This window comes from Perca flavescens, chromosome 24 (genome assembly GCF_004354835.1).
Source record: "Perca flavescens isolate YP-PL-M2 chromosome 24, PFLA_1.0, whole genome shotgun sequence".
NCBI classification, from domain to species: Eukaryota; Metazoa; Chordata; class Actinopteri; order Perciformes; family Percidae; genus Perca; species Perca flavescens.
In genome coordinates, this window is record NC_041354.1 from 16,790,509 (window position 1) to 16,806,766 (window position 16,258).

General features: G+C 45.1%; 1 protein-coding gene across 7 annotated transcripts in view; it reads right to left on the reverse strand.

The window, feature by feature from the left end:
* LOC114551129 (plakophilin-4) overlaps positions 1 to 16,258 on the reverse strand; it is a 54,100-nt gene that overhangs the window by 11,110 nt on the left and 26,732 nt on the right. For all 7 annotated transcript variants that reach the window (XM_028572233.1, XM_028572238.1, XM_028572232.1 and 4 more), the window contains exons 7-11: positions 15,005 to 15,458; positions 7,740 to 7,910; positions 6,386 to 6,587; positions 5,753 to 5,885; positions 3,309 to 3,522 (exon numbers count right to left, since the gene is read on the reverse strand). In XM_028572233.1, the coding sequence (XP_028428034.1) occupies positions 3,309 to 3,522; positions 5,753 to 5,885; positions 6,386 to 6,587; positions 7,740 to 7,910; positions 15,005 to 15,458 (1,174 nt within the window). The remainder of the gene's footprint in view (positions 1 to 3,308; positions 3,523 to 5,752; positions 5,886 to 6,385; positions 6,588 to 7,739; positions 7,911 to 15,004; positions 15,459 to 16,258) is intronic.

Here is a 16,258-nt window from a genome sequence, read left to right on the forward strand (position 1 = left end):
TGTAGTTGTTTGACTACATCAGTGACTTCCGCCTGGGAAATCGGCGACAATCCCCGTTATCCTCCAGCTCTGCCTCTAACATAGAGGGCGATTAGTCGGATTCAGGAGTTCCTCAAAGTGCTCCCTCCACCGCCCTATTACCTCCTCAGTGGAGGTCAACAGTGTCCCATCCTTACTGTACACAGCTTGGATGGTTCCCTTCCCCCTCCTGAGGTGGCGAACAGTTTTCCAGAAACACTTTGGTGCCGACCGAAAGTCCTTCTCCATGTCTTCTCCAAACTTCTCCCACACCCGCTGCTTTGCCTCTTTCACGGCAGAGGCTGCAGCCCTTCGGGCCCTTCGGTACCCTGCAACTGCCTCCGGAGTCCTCCGAGATAACATATCCCGGAAGGACTCCTTCTTCAGTCGGACGGCTTCCCTGACCACTGGTGTCCACCACGGTGTTCGTGGGTTACCGCCCCTTGAGGCACCTAAGATCCTAAGACCACAGCTCCTCGCCGCAGCTTCAGCAATGGAAACTTTGAACATTGTCCACTGGGTTCAATGCCCCAGCCTCCACAGGGATGCACGAAAAGCTCCGCCGGAGGTGTGAGTTGAAAGTCTGTCGGACAGGGGCCTCCTCCAGACGTTCCCAATTTACCCGCACTACACGCTTGGGCTTACCAGGTCTGTCCAGAGTCTTCCCCCACCCCTGACCCAACTCACCACCAGATGGTGATCGGTTGACAGCTCTGCCCCTCTCTTCACCCGAGTGTCCAAAACATACGGCCTCAGATCAGATGAAACAATTATGAAATCGATCATTGACCTTCGGCCTAGGGTGCTCTGGTACCAGGTACACTTATGAGCATCCCTATGTTCGAACATGGTGTTCAAGTTATAGACAATCCATGACTAGCACAGAAGTCCAACAACAAACAACCACTCTGGTTTAGATCAGGGAGGCCGTTCCTCCCAATCACGCCTCTCAGGTGTCTCCATCATTGCCCACGTGTGCGTTGAAGTCCCCCAGCATAACAATGGAGTCCCCCACTGGAGCCCCATGCAGGACTCCAGTCAAGGTCTCCAAGAAGGCCGAATACTCCGAACTCCTGTTTGGTGCATATGCACAAACAACAGTCAGAGTTTTCCCCACAACCCGCAGGCGTGGGGAGGCGACCCTCTCGTCCACCGGGTAAACTCCAACACAGCGGCGCCAGCCGGGGCTTGTGAGTATCCCCACACCCGCCCGGCCTCTCACCCCTGGGCAACTCCGGAGAAGAAAAGAGTCCAACCCCTATCCAGGAGTATGGTTCCAGAACCGAGACTGTGCGTGAGGTAAGCCCCACCAGATCTAACCGGTAGCGCCCCACCTCCCGCACCAGTTCCGGCTCCTTCCCCCACAGAGAGGTGACGCCCACGCCCCCAGAGCCAGCGTCTGCCGCCCGGGTCTGGTCCGTCGAGGCCCCTGACCTTCACTGCCACCCATGTGGCATCGCACCCGACCCCAACGGTTCCTCCCACAGGTGGTGGGCCCATGGGCTGGAGAGATGGGAGCCACGTAGCTTGTTCGGGCTGTGCCCGGCGGGCTCCGTGGCAAACCCGCCACCAGGCGCTCGCCGACGAGCCCGCCCGTCTGGGCCTGGCTCCAGACGGGGCCCCGGCTTCCTCCGGCAGGGTCACTCCATCTCTACCTTGCTTCTTCATTGGGGTTTTTGAACCATTCTTTGTCTGGCCCCTCACCTGAGACCACTTTGCCTTGGGAGACCCTACCAGGAGCACAAAGCTCCAGACAACACAGCCCTCAGGTTCACAGAGACACACAAACCTCTCCACCACGATAAGGTGATGGTTCACGGAGAAGCCCAACTAATGCATTATTCCTAAAGTCATATGCATACATTAGATCCATATCTAATTTATTTTAAAATGGCACAATTAATGTACAAAGCGAGAAAGAATTTACTTCCTGGAAACATTCTTATTTTTATAAAAAAATCTATTTAAAATTTTCATGGATATTTTCTTAACATTAGCTTGCGACTTTACGTGGGGTTATGGTAGTGAAAGAGCAGAACAAACTGGACATCCTGCAGCCATTTGGGTCCACCAAAGTATGAAGTACAGCTTGTAATAATTGTAATCCTGACTTGCGCTGTAAAAATAGAATCTTTCCCACAGCTTTATATCAAAGTAAAGACTCTCCTCGATGTCTTTGCCGAGAATCTGAGGCATCTAGCAGCTTCATATCTGCCGTATTAAACAGTCTGTGTGGTGTGGCTGCAGAGCTGTCAGCGCTGTTATGGTTTTTTTTTCGAAGCACAATTATCTAAGCATCTGTCCCGAGGACTGTGCCGAGATCTGTTCTGTGAGCGGTGCGCGCTTAAGCCGCTGCCGCTCTCACCTCCCACAGAACAGACGATACACAGATTAATACGCAGCCGGCCAGTCAGACGACGACACGGGCCAACGCTCAGCCAGCGAGCGAGCTGGGCTACCAACGGGCCTCGCAGCCAGCCGGACGCCCACACACATCACAGCGGGATGAATGTTTTGTCAATGTGCATGCTGCTTTCACTTGAATTCAGGAACATAAAGACATGAGTTTGCAGCTACCTAGTCTATATCAACGACGTTTCATTTCCGGGATAAATCCGGTTACTGCCAGAGATTCTGCCAGATGTCCCTCTTTTCAGCCAGGCGATCGTCACCTTCCTCTTCCTCTGTGTTGGCGTTCTAACCTCCGGTGGATTTGTGAGGACTATGGTTAACTGCTCCTCAGATCTCTGCAGGGTAAATCCAGACAGCTAGCTAGACTATCTGTCCAATCTGAGTTTTCTCTCGCACGACAAACTACTTTTGAACGTACACATGTTCCACCAAAACAAGTTCCTTCCAGAGACTTTTTAGCAGAGGAACCGTGGCTCCATCCGGCGCTTAGCACCGCCCAAGAACATCGTGGTTGGTTTAATGAAATGCCAATAAACCAGAGCACGTTTTCCTCCCATCCCGAGTGTTGTGTGGACTATTCAATTCAATTCAATTTTATTTATAGTATCAAATCATAACATAGGTTATCTCGAGACACTTTACAGATAGAGTAGGTCTAGACCACACTCTATAATTTATAAAGCCCCAACAATTACAGTAATTCCCTCAAGAGCAAGCAGTGCGACAGTGGCGAGGAAAAACTCCCTCTTGGGAAGAAACCTCGGACAGACCCAGGCTCTTGGTAGGCGGTGTCTGACTAGCCAGGCCTTCCTCCGCAGCACTGTGGAGGAAGGTCTGGCAACGCGAGACTGGACTTAGTTAACCCTGACTTGACGTACCGGTGACCAGCTCGCGGACTTCGTTGTCGGTTGTTTTCCGGAGGAGGCGCAGCAGGGCGGGCACGCCGCCGCAGTTCCTCAGCGCCACCTTGTTGTTGTCGGTGGCCTTGCCGTACACCAGGTTCCTCAGGGCCCCGCAGGCGCTCTTCTGGACCTCGGTCAGCTTGTGATCCAGCAGGTCCACCAGGTGCTGGAGCCCTCCCAGGTGACACACCTGCATAGCAGGGGACCAATCACAGAGATGGGTGAACTTCAAATCGCAACACATTCTCACACCCAGCGCATCTAAAGGCGACGCTTGGTCAGGTATCTTTGGTGTTTGTTATTGACGCAAAAAGTCTCCTTTAGGGTCATATTTAGGAAGCGTGTACATCTCAACAACAAATCTGTTACGAGAAAGCTTCTAAGTTTAAATCTACATCTACAACCCCCCAATGTAGCACAAGTAAACAGTTCATGTTTTCCATACATGTTTTGAGCTCCGTGAAAAGTTATTTTGACCCCTTTTGGGGAGTGGGTTGTCTTTCATATTTTATTATGGGGGACAAATCTACCTTTTCTAAATATGGGAGGGGGGATATAAATCTACAACTATGATCCCCCACATAGAAAGAACTGTCACCTTATCTTTAAAAGGGATGGATGTCATGAAAAGACAAACTATTATTGCATGTTAATAAAAGTCTTTAGCCAGTTTTATTTCTTTACAAAAAAAGTTCAAAAATTATTTTTGATGTGTATTCATATAGCACTTTACAGCAGACAGCAGGTATCAAGGAACATGAATAAAACCACCTCACATACAATAAAAAAAGAAAAAAACAGAATACAGGGAAATAAAAAAGTTACATAAAAGCAGGAGGAAGAAAGGAAAAATGTCACAGCGCTACTATGTATTAAAAGCCATTCTAAATGAATTTTTAAATCAACAAGAGGAAAAGAAGAAAAAGCATGCACTCGTTTCACGTAGCAATGATTCTGAGAATGAAACCGGGGTGGAAACATGCAGAACTGTGGCATGTTCAAAACTTTCTTGTGTCATCTCGAAAATAAACCCGTCTCGAGAGAGCAGCAGACGCTCCCCCTCTCGCTTCCCTCTGATTCTGTGTTCAAACCGTCACTGAAAACATTTGGGTTTTGGGCACAGCGAGCAGGCGCGTTTCCAGGCCGCTGCGAAGGCTAATTAACAAGCTCATCGCCAAACAAACCAAACGGCACTGAAATGGCTCTCGCGTGAAGCCCCGCCATTGTGTTGGGAGTTATTTATTGCACGGGAAGCAGAGCAGAGAGAGAGAGATCGAGCGAGAGGCATTTTTTCGGCACATTTGGCACCAATGCTACTTGAAGTTTTGTTGGAGCAGATGGCGCATTGGCTTGGAGTTTGGCAGCAAAAAAGAAAAAGTCCAATTTCAAACCCTGTGAGCTGAGGCTAAACTCTTAGAGACAGTGTAGGCATACAATATGAGACACCTGCAGCAATGAGCAATTAAACACATTTAGTTTTGAGAGTTTGCACTCTGGGGGAGGTCCTTTTTTATTTTTAACATGTTTTGGTCGAATGGTTCCTCAAGGAAAACTGCATAGGAAAAACTACCGGAGCTGCACACGTTTTTTAATTTTTTTATTATTATTTTATGGGCATTTTTAGGCCTTTATTGAAAAGACAGCTGAAGAACTGAAAGGGGAGAGAGAGGGGGGGATGACATGCAGCAAAGGGCCACAGGTCGGCGTCAAACCGTGGCCCACTGCTACCAACTGAGCTATCCGGGCGCCCGCTGAACAGGTTTTAAAAGTGTCTTTGGTGGCGAGTGAAGCCTTTTAAATATGGCAGCGCCCTCCTGAGTACCAGCTGTGGAATGTAACTAAGTACATTTACTCCAGTACTGCACTGAAGTCCAAATGTTGAGGTACTTGTGTCTTTTTTCATGCCACTTTCTACTTCTACTCCGCTACATTTCAGAGAGAAATATTGGACTTTTTACTCCACTACATTCATCTGTTACAGCTTTAGTTACTAGTTACTTTACACATTAAGATTCCTGCACATAAACACATGTAGTTTATAAAATCTGATGTTTGATTCTAAAGTAAACTAGCCGACAATATAACGGCTACAAGTCCAGCTGAGATGATGAGACCATTAAACACACAGCTGGTTGGATCCTTTACTCTTTCTACAATGGGAGGAGAGTTCTTTACTTTTAATTAAATTAATTTTAACTACATTTTCTAGATGATACTTACAGACTTTTACTGAAGTAACATGTTCAACGCAGGACTTTTACTTGTAACAGAGTATTTTTACAGTGTGGTATTAGTACTTATTTTATTTAAGTAAAGGATCTGGATATGTCTTCCCCCACTGCAGAGGAGTGAGCCATGACTGTGACGTCTGTCCTGTTATATATAGTCAGACAGCAGCGCAGCGTGTCCCGTGCCCTTACCTCCACCTTGACCCTGTTGTCTCCGTAGCACAGGTGCTGCAGGTAGGCGGCGGCGTTGGCCTGGACAGAGGGGAAGTGATGCTGCAGCATGTGGATGACCTCCGGCAGCTCGGGATCACGCCAAGCAAACTCCCTGAGGGGGAAAACAAAAACTGTCCTTTACACTCTAACCCTTCTCTGTAAGACGTAACACCAACAGGGGCGGGGCTAGAAGGGAGACACACACACACACACACACACACACACACACACACACACACACACACAGAGACACACACACACAAACAACCAGAGAGAAATACACACACATACAGAGAGAGACACACACAACCAGAGAGAAATACACACACATATAGACACACACACACACACACACACACACACACACACACACACACACACACACACACACACACAGAGAAATACACACATGAAGAGAGACACACACACACACATACAGAAAAAACACACACATACAAAGACAGACGGAGACACACACACACACATTAAACAAATGCCTGAGAAAATAAGGTTTAGAGTTTGTTTTTAAATGTGGACATAGTTTATGTAATGTTAATGGAACTGCATTCTGTACATCTACCTACGTCTGAAAGTGTGTTTGTGCGGGAGTACCTGGGGTCTTTATGGATGCTCTCGATGGACGGGGTGCGTGTGACCACCCGCTCCACCAGTCCCGAGTGGCGGTGGGTGAAGACGGGCTCGCCGGAGACCCCGTAGGAGTCGACGAACAGAGCCGCGGTGCTCAGCCCGTAGCTGCTTCTTTGGTACGGCAGCGTGCCACAGTGGCTCGTGGCCCGAGGGAGGGTCGCCATACCTGGGGACAATCAAACGAGGAGACATGACAAACAATAAATAAATAAATTATATCCAGGTTTTTGCTTTGGGGTTCATTAAAGCAGCATCCAGATTGAAGGCAGTTTGTAAATGTAAATAGACTGTATTCATATAGCGCTTTTCTAGTCTTAACGATAACAGCACAGGAACCATTCACCGTTCACACGCATTCATACACTGTGGCCAAGGTTCAGCGTCTTGCCCAAGGGCCCTTTGACATGGGACTGCAGGGCCGGGACCAAACCACCAACCTTCCGATTGGTAGGTGCTCTACCACCTGAGCCACAGCTATCAAGCTATCAAGTGCAAAAATACATACATACAAGTACTATCATGCTACATAAGTGCAGTGGCGGACTGGCCATCTGGAATTTGGGCAAATGCCAGAAGGGCCGCCCACTAATGGCTGCTACTGATAATAACAATCATTTGTCTTTGACAAGTTATTTTATGCATGCGGCCACGAATATTCGAGATTGGCCCAAATGTGCTAAGGCGAGCTGCATGGGAAGATTCCCTTGGAAGCCAGAGTTACTAATTTTCAAGGTTATTGACACTCAATACGTTCGTTAATTTCATTCTGTAAAAGGCTTCCTTTAAGAACCGGCGGAGAACATGAAAAGGTTTCAGCCTAATTAAGTTCTGACCTCGGGGAGCCGTAGTAACAACAGTTTTCTGTGCCTGTAAGCCCTCAATGCTGCCACACATTTTTTTTTTAGAGACATAATCTTCAGAGCAGATGTGAAAGTGAGCCCGGCTTCTCAAGCTGGGGAACCGGGGCTCCCGAGGGGAACGCTGATGTGGGATATAAGGGCCGTTTGAGTAACTCAATCAAGGGTGTAACTTTGGTTTAAAAAGTGGGACGGACACACGCACGCACGCACACACGCACAGACAGACAGACAGACACACAAAACAGAGGGTCTGGGGGGTCCTCCGCCAGAAAATGGTATCATACTTTTAAAAATGTAATCATTGTTTTGCTAAACTATTTGATGGCTAAGAGAACTTTTTTGCAGCTTTTTTTAGGGCTTTATGTCAACAAGACTGTGAGAAGACTATACGAGACAATGCAATAATACAGTAATAAATGTTGATTTTCCGATTAAATGAAAGCATGTCTGTAACGTACCTGTGTTTGTCCTGTAGAGCGAGCCCTGGGGGTCGTGGGTGGGGCTGTGGTACAGGGGGCTGTGGAAGGAGCGCTCATCGAACACGGGCGTCATGTGGCAGTCTGGAGACAGCGCTGCCCTCAGCTCTGAATCCATCTGCCCCGCCTGACCGACGTAAGAACTGTGAAGACCTGCAGGTACACAAGTACAAACATAGGCAAGTGAACTTAATTCATAATGTGTTTTTTTAACCTAAGTTATTATTTGGAAACTACTGATAACAACCTTCAGAGATTTTGAGGTAGACGATTCATCTTAAAAAGGCAACTATGGGTTTTTCCAACCTTTTCTCGGACTAGGCCCCTCAAAGTCTCTGTCTTGTCTCGGTCTCAACCCCTCAAAGTGTTGGTCTTGTCTCGGTCTGAAAGTCTTGGTCTTTCTCGGTCTTAGCCCCTCAATGACTCGGTCTTGTCTCGGTCTCAAACACCTCAAAGTCTCGGTCTTGTCTCGTTCTCAACCCCTCAAAGTCTTGGTCTTGTCTCGGTCTCGCTACACTCTGGTTCCGGTTTAGGTGGTCTTGACTACAACACTGCCACGTACAGAGATCATTTCAGTCAGGATAATTTTGCAGAATGATCAAATCATACTTCCCTATCTCGGAATGAAAAGAAAGCTGTCAACCGAATAAAGCCTCTCTCTGCCCGCCATGCTCACACAGAAATCATATGCACATCTCATTACATGACTCCCGTACTAGTCATCCCTAGGTGAGGCCATGCAAATGGAGATTGTGCCAAAAACTGTACTTCACAAAGCCAACTTATCCCAACTGCTGTTGTGCTCGCGCAAAGACTCTGGCCACTCACAGTGTGCTGCAGGCGTCGTCATCAGCAAGTCAAACAAGCTGAGCAGAGGGTTTTTACCATCCTCCAATCTCTGGAGCAGATCGGTTCAAAGAGCGCTCCAATTATAAAGAGGCTTTAGGGCACGAGAGGGGAGGGTTGCGGCAGCAGCGCTGGATCACTCCAACAAGCTGAAGCACACAATTTGCACTCAGAGCCTGGGATGGAGGAGCTATTTGCTTCCGCAGCTCTCTTTACATAAGACGGAAAAACTCTGGTCTCTTATCGCAAAGAGCCTTCCTTTAGAACAATGGGTAACACTTTACTTGAAGGTATCTACATAAGAGTGACATGACACTGTCATGAACACATGACACAGTCATGACACATGAACCCTAACTCTAACTCATGACACTTACTAAAAGAAGCGTTATGTCATAAACGTTTATGACTAGTTTATAATGTTTATGACACGTTTATGACAGTGTCATGTCACTCTTATGTAGATAATCTTCAAGTTAAGTGTCACCGAACAATGTTTCTCAAACCTTTTCAGAACAAGGAGCATTTACCCAATAAAACAAAACCACTAATGCCACGGACCACCTAACTGCCAAAATGTCCCCAAAAAGTCCAACTCTCACCGTATATTACAGATTACAGCCAAATTAAATGACAGCTCTTACAAACAGCTGAGTCACTCATTGTCTCTGTTTCCATCTTATCTTACCCTTAGACATCAGGAGAGCAATGTCTGTCTGAAGACATTGATCAATCTCGTAAGTTGACAGTAACGTCAACTTTATTCCTCTGCGTTTCCTTCAAATGCTGCTGGACATTTGAGACATAAATTGGAGGCTCAAAACGGTCGGCCTTATTGGTGAAGTCCAACAAACACAGAAGAAGAAAAAAAACAGCTGATAAAAATAACAATTTGAATTTAATATCGTCAACACATCTATACTTCTCACTGTTTGAAGTCGTTGGGAGACAGTTTGGCAAACGCTGTGAGTCCAAGCGATGTTTGACAACACTCCTACTCAAAAAGGGATATTACAAAATGTCATTTTATTACGCTACTTTAGTGAGCCCAAGACTTTTGTAACCTCATTTCAAGCACCAAAACAAGTGAGGGTAGGTTTGTTTTCACAAGAGATTTGAGAAAATTTCAAAAAGCAAACTTCAACTTTTCAGTTTTAGGGACAAATTATCTCTTTATACATCGCTCTGGAACAACCGTACTGAACACTAAGTTTGTTGTGAACATTTTGATACGAAACACATGGGGATCAGTTATATGCAAATAGCCTAAAAAGGTGAATTTAAGAAGATATGTGAAAATGCTCTTAGACTTCTTTTTTCTTTCTTAAGTCGCTCTTCAGCAGCGAGGAACACACACCAAAAACAACGGTGACCTTCGAGTTAAAGGATGCTTAAGATACCAAAAAAAGCTTGAAATGTGCCAGAAGAAAACATGATTCATGCGCGAGTGGAAGAGGTTTGGGTCAAACTCTTCCACTATTACAGTTGTTCCCAAACACTCTTTTGGAATTGATTTCAAAATGGATGTTATGCAACACTATTATGGAAAAGAAGACATTGTTACAATTACAATTACATGGCATTGAACTGTCAGCGTAGAGGTTGGTTTTGTCAAGTTTGCATTGACATTTCAACCATTTATCCATTACTTAAAGATAACTATTTGAACTGTATTCCAACTATTTATTCAGTATTATTAGCTACATCCATTTATCCTCTATTTTTAGCTATATAGCAATTTGTAATTCTTATTTTTTCTCTCCACATACTGCTCTGGGTATCATTAACGCAGATACAATTGAATCTCTCTCTCCTACTTTCCACTCGCTCGTAGTTAAAAACCTTAACCACGCTGGTGACGTTGCAATTTTTTTAACCGATTCCACAGAAAAATAAAAAGAGATCATCTCCCAGCTTAGGTTGGTGTTTTGGCTGCTCACCAGGTTTCACTACCAGAGCTTTGAGAGCAGTTGATCATTAATAGCCTAATCTTATATATCCATCTATTGCTTATCTTCCTCATGTAATCTGGGATTATGTTGGATCTGCAGGATAACTGGGAATAAGGACTTAGGCGACGCATTAGGCCACTTACAGGCCCGTAGCCAGCCGAGTGGAAGAAGAGAGGTTCTTTTTTTACAGTTTTTCCCTCATTTTGTATTTAATTATGAGGTTCAAATACTAAATACGCTTTTTGATGCGCCAGAAATATTTACTACAACGTTGTCAAATTGCCAACCCGTTCTCACTCCCAACTCATAAAATGCGGACGCTTGGTCATTGGCTGTCAGCGTCAGATACAGCACATTAATCACCCTTCAGCGTCTGTACGGAACGCACCGGGCAGAGCAGCAGCTATGCGGCGCTGTAAGATGACAGTGTTTCCCACACATAGACTAATGTTCTAACGAATGTTAAGGTGAGGGTTAGTTCCTGGAAGGCGGCGTTGGAGGCTTAACACACCTTCGAGCCCACCGTGCACACAGCGTCTGTCACCATAAAGGAGAGAAGGCGGCTGGCCAAATTCACAAGTTGACGAAAGGTTGGTATCTATCTCGTGAACACCTTTACACAATCACACATTAAAAAGTGCTATACAATATTTTCAGGCCAGTGAAAGACAGTGAAAGATAGATTTGTTAGGCATTGAAGTAGGAGAGGAGGACCACATCCAACAGCGTGTCCTCCTCAGTTTTTGGTACTCGATTGTTACAAAAATGACAATCAAGTTAGCTCATACGCTAAAGGAGACTTTCAGCACCAAAAAGGCACCTGACCAAGCGTCCGCATTTTACGCAACGCAAGTGAAAATGTGTTGAAAATGCTTACCAAGATCATGTACCAAACATTTTGGTATGAGTACATAAAGTTAGAGCTTAGGGCTTCAGTTTGGTTTACATCATTTTTATTTGAGGGGATTCAAATTATTGGCTGTTATTATTTTAAAAGACACTTGTTTATTACAACAACTAAAAACTAGTAAAAAACAAACATCCTATGGACCGTGTGTGTGTGTGTGTGTGTGTGTGTGTGTGTGTGTGTGTGTGGAGGGGGGCTTTCGAACCACGCAAATCCGGCACTCCCACCCCCCGCCCCGTCACGTCTCGTCCACGGGCCTGACTTAGGATGATAAAAATCATTTGGCTAAATAACAGGAGGCATTTTCTTTAGTTCAGCGACATCGGCCGCCCACACGCAACCAATCCATCTACCATCCTCTTCTCACACATGCACAAACACAAAAGGTGCATAAATGCATACGCACATCATCGACGTACACTCACAGACGGACGCGCACATGGACACGCGCATCACATGAAAACGGACTTAATGATCGCAACATAATAAAGTCTTCCAGTGCCATCAGCTGATAATCACACGCTGATGCTCCACTGGGGCTTTGGGATAGAAAGACCCCCTATATGGGTCAGTGGGAGCGGCTTATTGAAGTGACAGCGGGCAGGACGGAGGAATAAATCCGTGTCGCTGCAGCATCAGCAGCGCTCCTACAACAGTAAATCCTCCACCCGCTACACAGCGGTGTGGTGTGTGGGGGGAGGGAAGTTGTCCATGACCAGTTAATAAGAGATACATTTTTTTTCTGAGCAAATGAATCAAAAGTACCTGGAAAAATCCCTCCTACATGATTTATCTGTTTCTTATAAAATGTTTAATAAACTAAATGATTTGCATATTTTCATCGCTGTTGTCACATCTTATAACCAACAGGAAACAAAGACAATCTAGTTACGGTCTCTCTCAACCTCTGCCGTACTACCACATTAAAAAAAGAAAAGCAAATGATATGACAGAGATAGAGTCGTTTTAGCCAAAGAAACAACTGAACATACTGTTTTTATCAAACATTTGCTGTTTTTCTCGGTTTTACATCACAGTAAAATTGGATCTCTTTCGGTTTTAGACTATTGGTTAGAAAATACAAGCAATTAAGCGACAATTAATTGATTAATCAAAGCATTAAATGACAGATGGATCAATACTAAACGTGCAAACTCCCCATACTATACCAGCACTGGCTGAAACTGAAGTATTAGAGTAGAGGTTGTGGGTCTGCAGCTTTGCTGCTTCATCAGCTGAATTAAACTCACCTGGCGTGAGTTTCTACTTCACTACATTCATCGGACAGTTTTAGTTACTAGTTACTTCAGAAGAGGAAACACTCCTGGTTCTGTTTAACTGGACTGTAGCCTGTACCCCCCCCCCAGCCTCCTTATTGACTGCTTCCCATTAGGACCAATAGATACTAACATGGTTCGTTCTCCCAGCCATCAATTAGCTAAACGGCACATGAGAGAGAAATTGTAGTGGAAGCACTTTACAGCAGGCAGCAGTGATCCGCTGTACGGTGCTCATTTATACTGGAGATGGATGTGTGTGTGTGTGTGTGTGTGTGTGCGCGCATGTGTTTTTTATCACACATGCATTGTGATATTTTTCTTGTTTTGCTTCAGGCTGCTTGCAGATCCATAACCCAACAAGATAAGTTCAAAACATCTACCTTGGAAAAAAAAGTGAAATTTCCCCCCCTCAAAGATTACACATTCCTTATTTTTCATACTGGCATGCATCAATTAAAATGTTATCAAAACCCAGCAGTGTTATCTGCCAGTGCTGAAAGATAATTTGACAAAAAAACTCTATGAAATGAGCTCCCTGAGCCTGCTTAGAGATAATAAAAATCCCCTGCTGGGCTTGCAGTTTGCCTGAAAGTTATTTTGTTCAACATGCGGCTTTACTTAGCCATTCTGACTGCTTCACAGAGATACAGGAAATTCTGCAGAGCTCCTGCTCACTAAAAGCGGTGTGTGCTAAAATATGACATCAGCACCGGTCAGTCAACTTTCCTCCGGACAAAGGAATGGTTATTTAATCCACAGAGGAAAAAGTGTTGGAGCGTGGTTCTGTATGCTGAAAAAATACATTCAAACCATCCTCTTCTGCATCAGCGATGCAGAAAACTATGCAGTGAAGTGCTTTTTCCAAAGTACAAACGGACCTCTCTAATCGCACTGAATCAAAAGACAGAGAGAGGAACAGAGGGCAATAAGAAAGGCTGCACCTTTCACTCCACATGAATGCATTAGTCTTCCATGTCGGCGTGTAACGTAATACCAAACGCTGTCAAGGACGCAGGATGTAAAGATCCCAAGGGGTTCACTCATACGCACAAGAATGTAGGTACAGTATGTCTGCACATACATATTCTCTCATGGATGTTTAATGTGGCTGTAAGGGTTCTATCACGCCATTGAATTGAATGTCTCGTATGACAGGCTGCAAGGGACAATAACTGAACAACAATAAAGAAGGCTTCACGATTTTCAGGGTTTAAAAAGATATTAACTGTGTTTGAAACTGTTCCCTCATTCTCTCGCTCATATATAGTGAGAAGATTATTTGTGCAAAAGAGCCCAGCATCATGTAAACAAACTGAAACAAAATTACTTCTAATACGTCCCTAAAACAAACCGAGCACTCAGGAGAATATTAAAGGTTGTATATTATTTATGTTGCATGTACATTTACATTGTTTAGAAGCAAAAGCCCGCTCCATTTTTCATTTTCAGTTTCCGCGGCCACAACCGACCGAGTTGCATTGTGGTATACAGGAGTCAGATGAAGGGTACATCATATGTACGCCCAGATTAGCTGTGCATTGTGGCTATTTCATAGTGGACTATATAGAGAACGAAATTTACCGCTGATAATTCAAACACCACTACAAACTGGCGAACACACTATATAGGGCACGGTTTCCGTGATAGGGAACGGTTTCCAACACAGCTCTTATGATGTATCATTGCTATAAATGAGCCTAAATAATTCTTTAAAAAACTGAATTTGCGCTATAAAGTGTGACATGTAATATAACAAGACCTTTTTTATTCTAAGCTGTAGAGCAGTGATTCCCACATGGGGGTCAGCACTCCTTCAGTGGGTTCACAAAATAAATCTGTGATGTCATGAGATGTTAAATGGGATGGGAAAGAAGAAAATAATAAAGTTTTTCTATGAAGCCTGTCTCTATTATGCATTATAAACATGTGTTATGATAGAAAATTATTTTAGAGTATTATGATATTTGACCTTATAAGGCATTATAAAAATACTTTATAATGTCTGATGATGGCTCATAGAGCATTATTAGACAGACAGATATTTTGATTGTTTCAAGCACATGGCAATATACACGGACAAATACATCTACAGATAACATAAAGACAGCTGCACAGACACGTAGAAACAAGCACATTTACAACAAGCAGGTTATAACGCATTATAACTGTGTTATGCATTATAGAGACAGGCTTCATAGAAGGTGTTACCTCAAGGTTCTCTACAGTAATTTGAGTGAACTAGAAATAATCTTTCAGACTGACCTATGAGGCTGTCGGGACGGGGCAGCGCGGTGCTCTGGTACAGGCCGTACGGGTCGGCTCCGTAGGCCAGCGGCTGGCTCTGCCGGGGCAGCGTGGAGCCGTAGTGCTGCGGCACGGCCGTCATCCCCGAGCGCAGCGGGGACCCCGTCAGACACCTCCCCTCCACCAGAGACAGGGTGGAGCCCAGGCGCCCCCGGCCTCCTACCAACCCGACGCCCGGGGCCTGGGGGCCGTCTGTCGGAGAGGTCGGCGACGGGCAGGCGGGCGGCATGAAAGTGCCGGGGAACACGGCGGCCAGAGGTTTGGGCTCCGAGAGAATGGGCGAGTCGTAGGTGCTGCCCTGGGACGTTCGCAGGGAGATGCGGGAGGGGGATACGGTGCCGGCGGTGCCGCAACCGGGAGACTGGCTCCTGGAAGGGAGGGAGGCCATCCTCCGTAACACCCTGCCAGACACCTGAGAGGAAGAGATGGGACAAAAGTTATACCTTCAATTAGAGATGTTCCGATACCGATACCAGTATCAGAAAAGCCGCCGATACTGCTTAAAATGCTGGTATCTGTATCACAGAGTACTAGCCCTGAAGGAAATCTACTTTACAGTAGTTCCTTTATGCTCTTTTTCCGTTATGACTGACTGTCAAACTGGATAATAAAATAAAGTTCTATTTGTTCATGTTTCACAAAGACTTAAACCCGAGCCAGACCGAACCACAAAGATAGAACAGTACAGCTGTTAAAACATTAAAATACATGACACACTGGTATCGGATCGGTACTCGGTCTCGGCCGATTCGCAAGTTCAGGTATCGGAATCGGTATTGGGTGGCAAACAATGGTATCAGACCATCTCTACATTTAATATTGGGTGATAACGAGGCAACCTTTTTTTTTTTAAAGCCCTTTTATTAATTTTTTAAAATTATTTTTTGGGGGGTTTTCCCCTTATTATAGGCTACAGTAACAGTGGGTAGACACTGCCGCTGCAAAGGACTCAGCCTACACGGGGCGAACGCTCTTACTGGGTGAGCTAGAGGCCGCCCCATTAAAGCCCTTTTATTTTAACAGAAAATATTACAAATTATACATACACGCAATAGAGCATGCATATATTGGCAAAGCACACTCCTTATTACAAGAAAATCAATGGTAAAAAAGGGAATCTAAAGGAATTTGAAAACAACTGCATATCAATTTAGGAAGTATTATTATTTTGTATTCTTATACTTTGTTTTTTTACTGGAGGAGTTATGAACA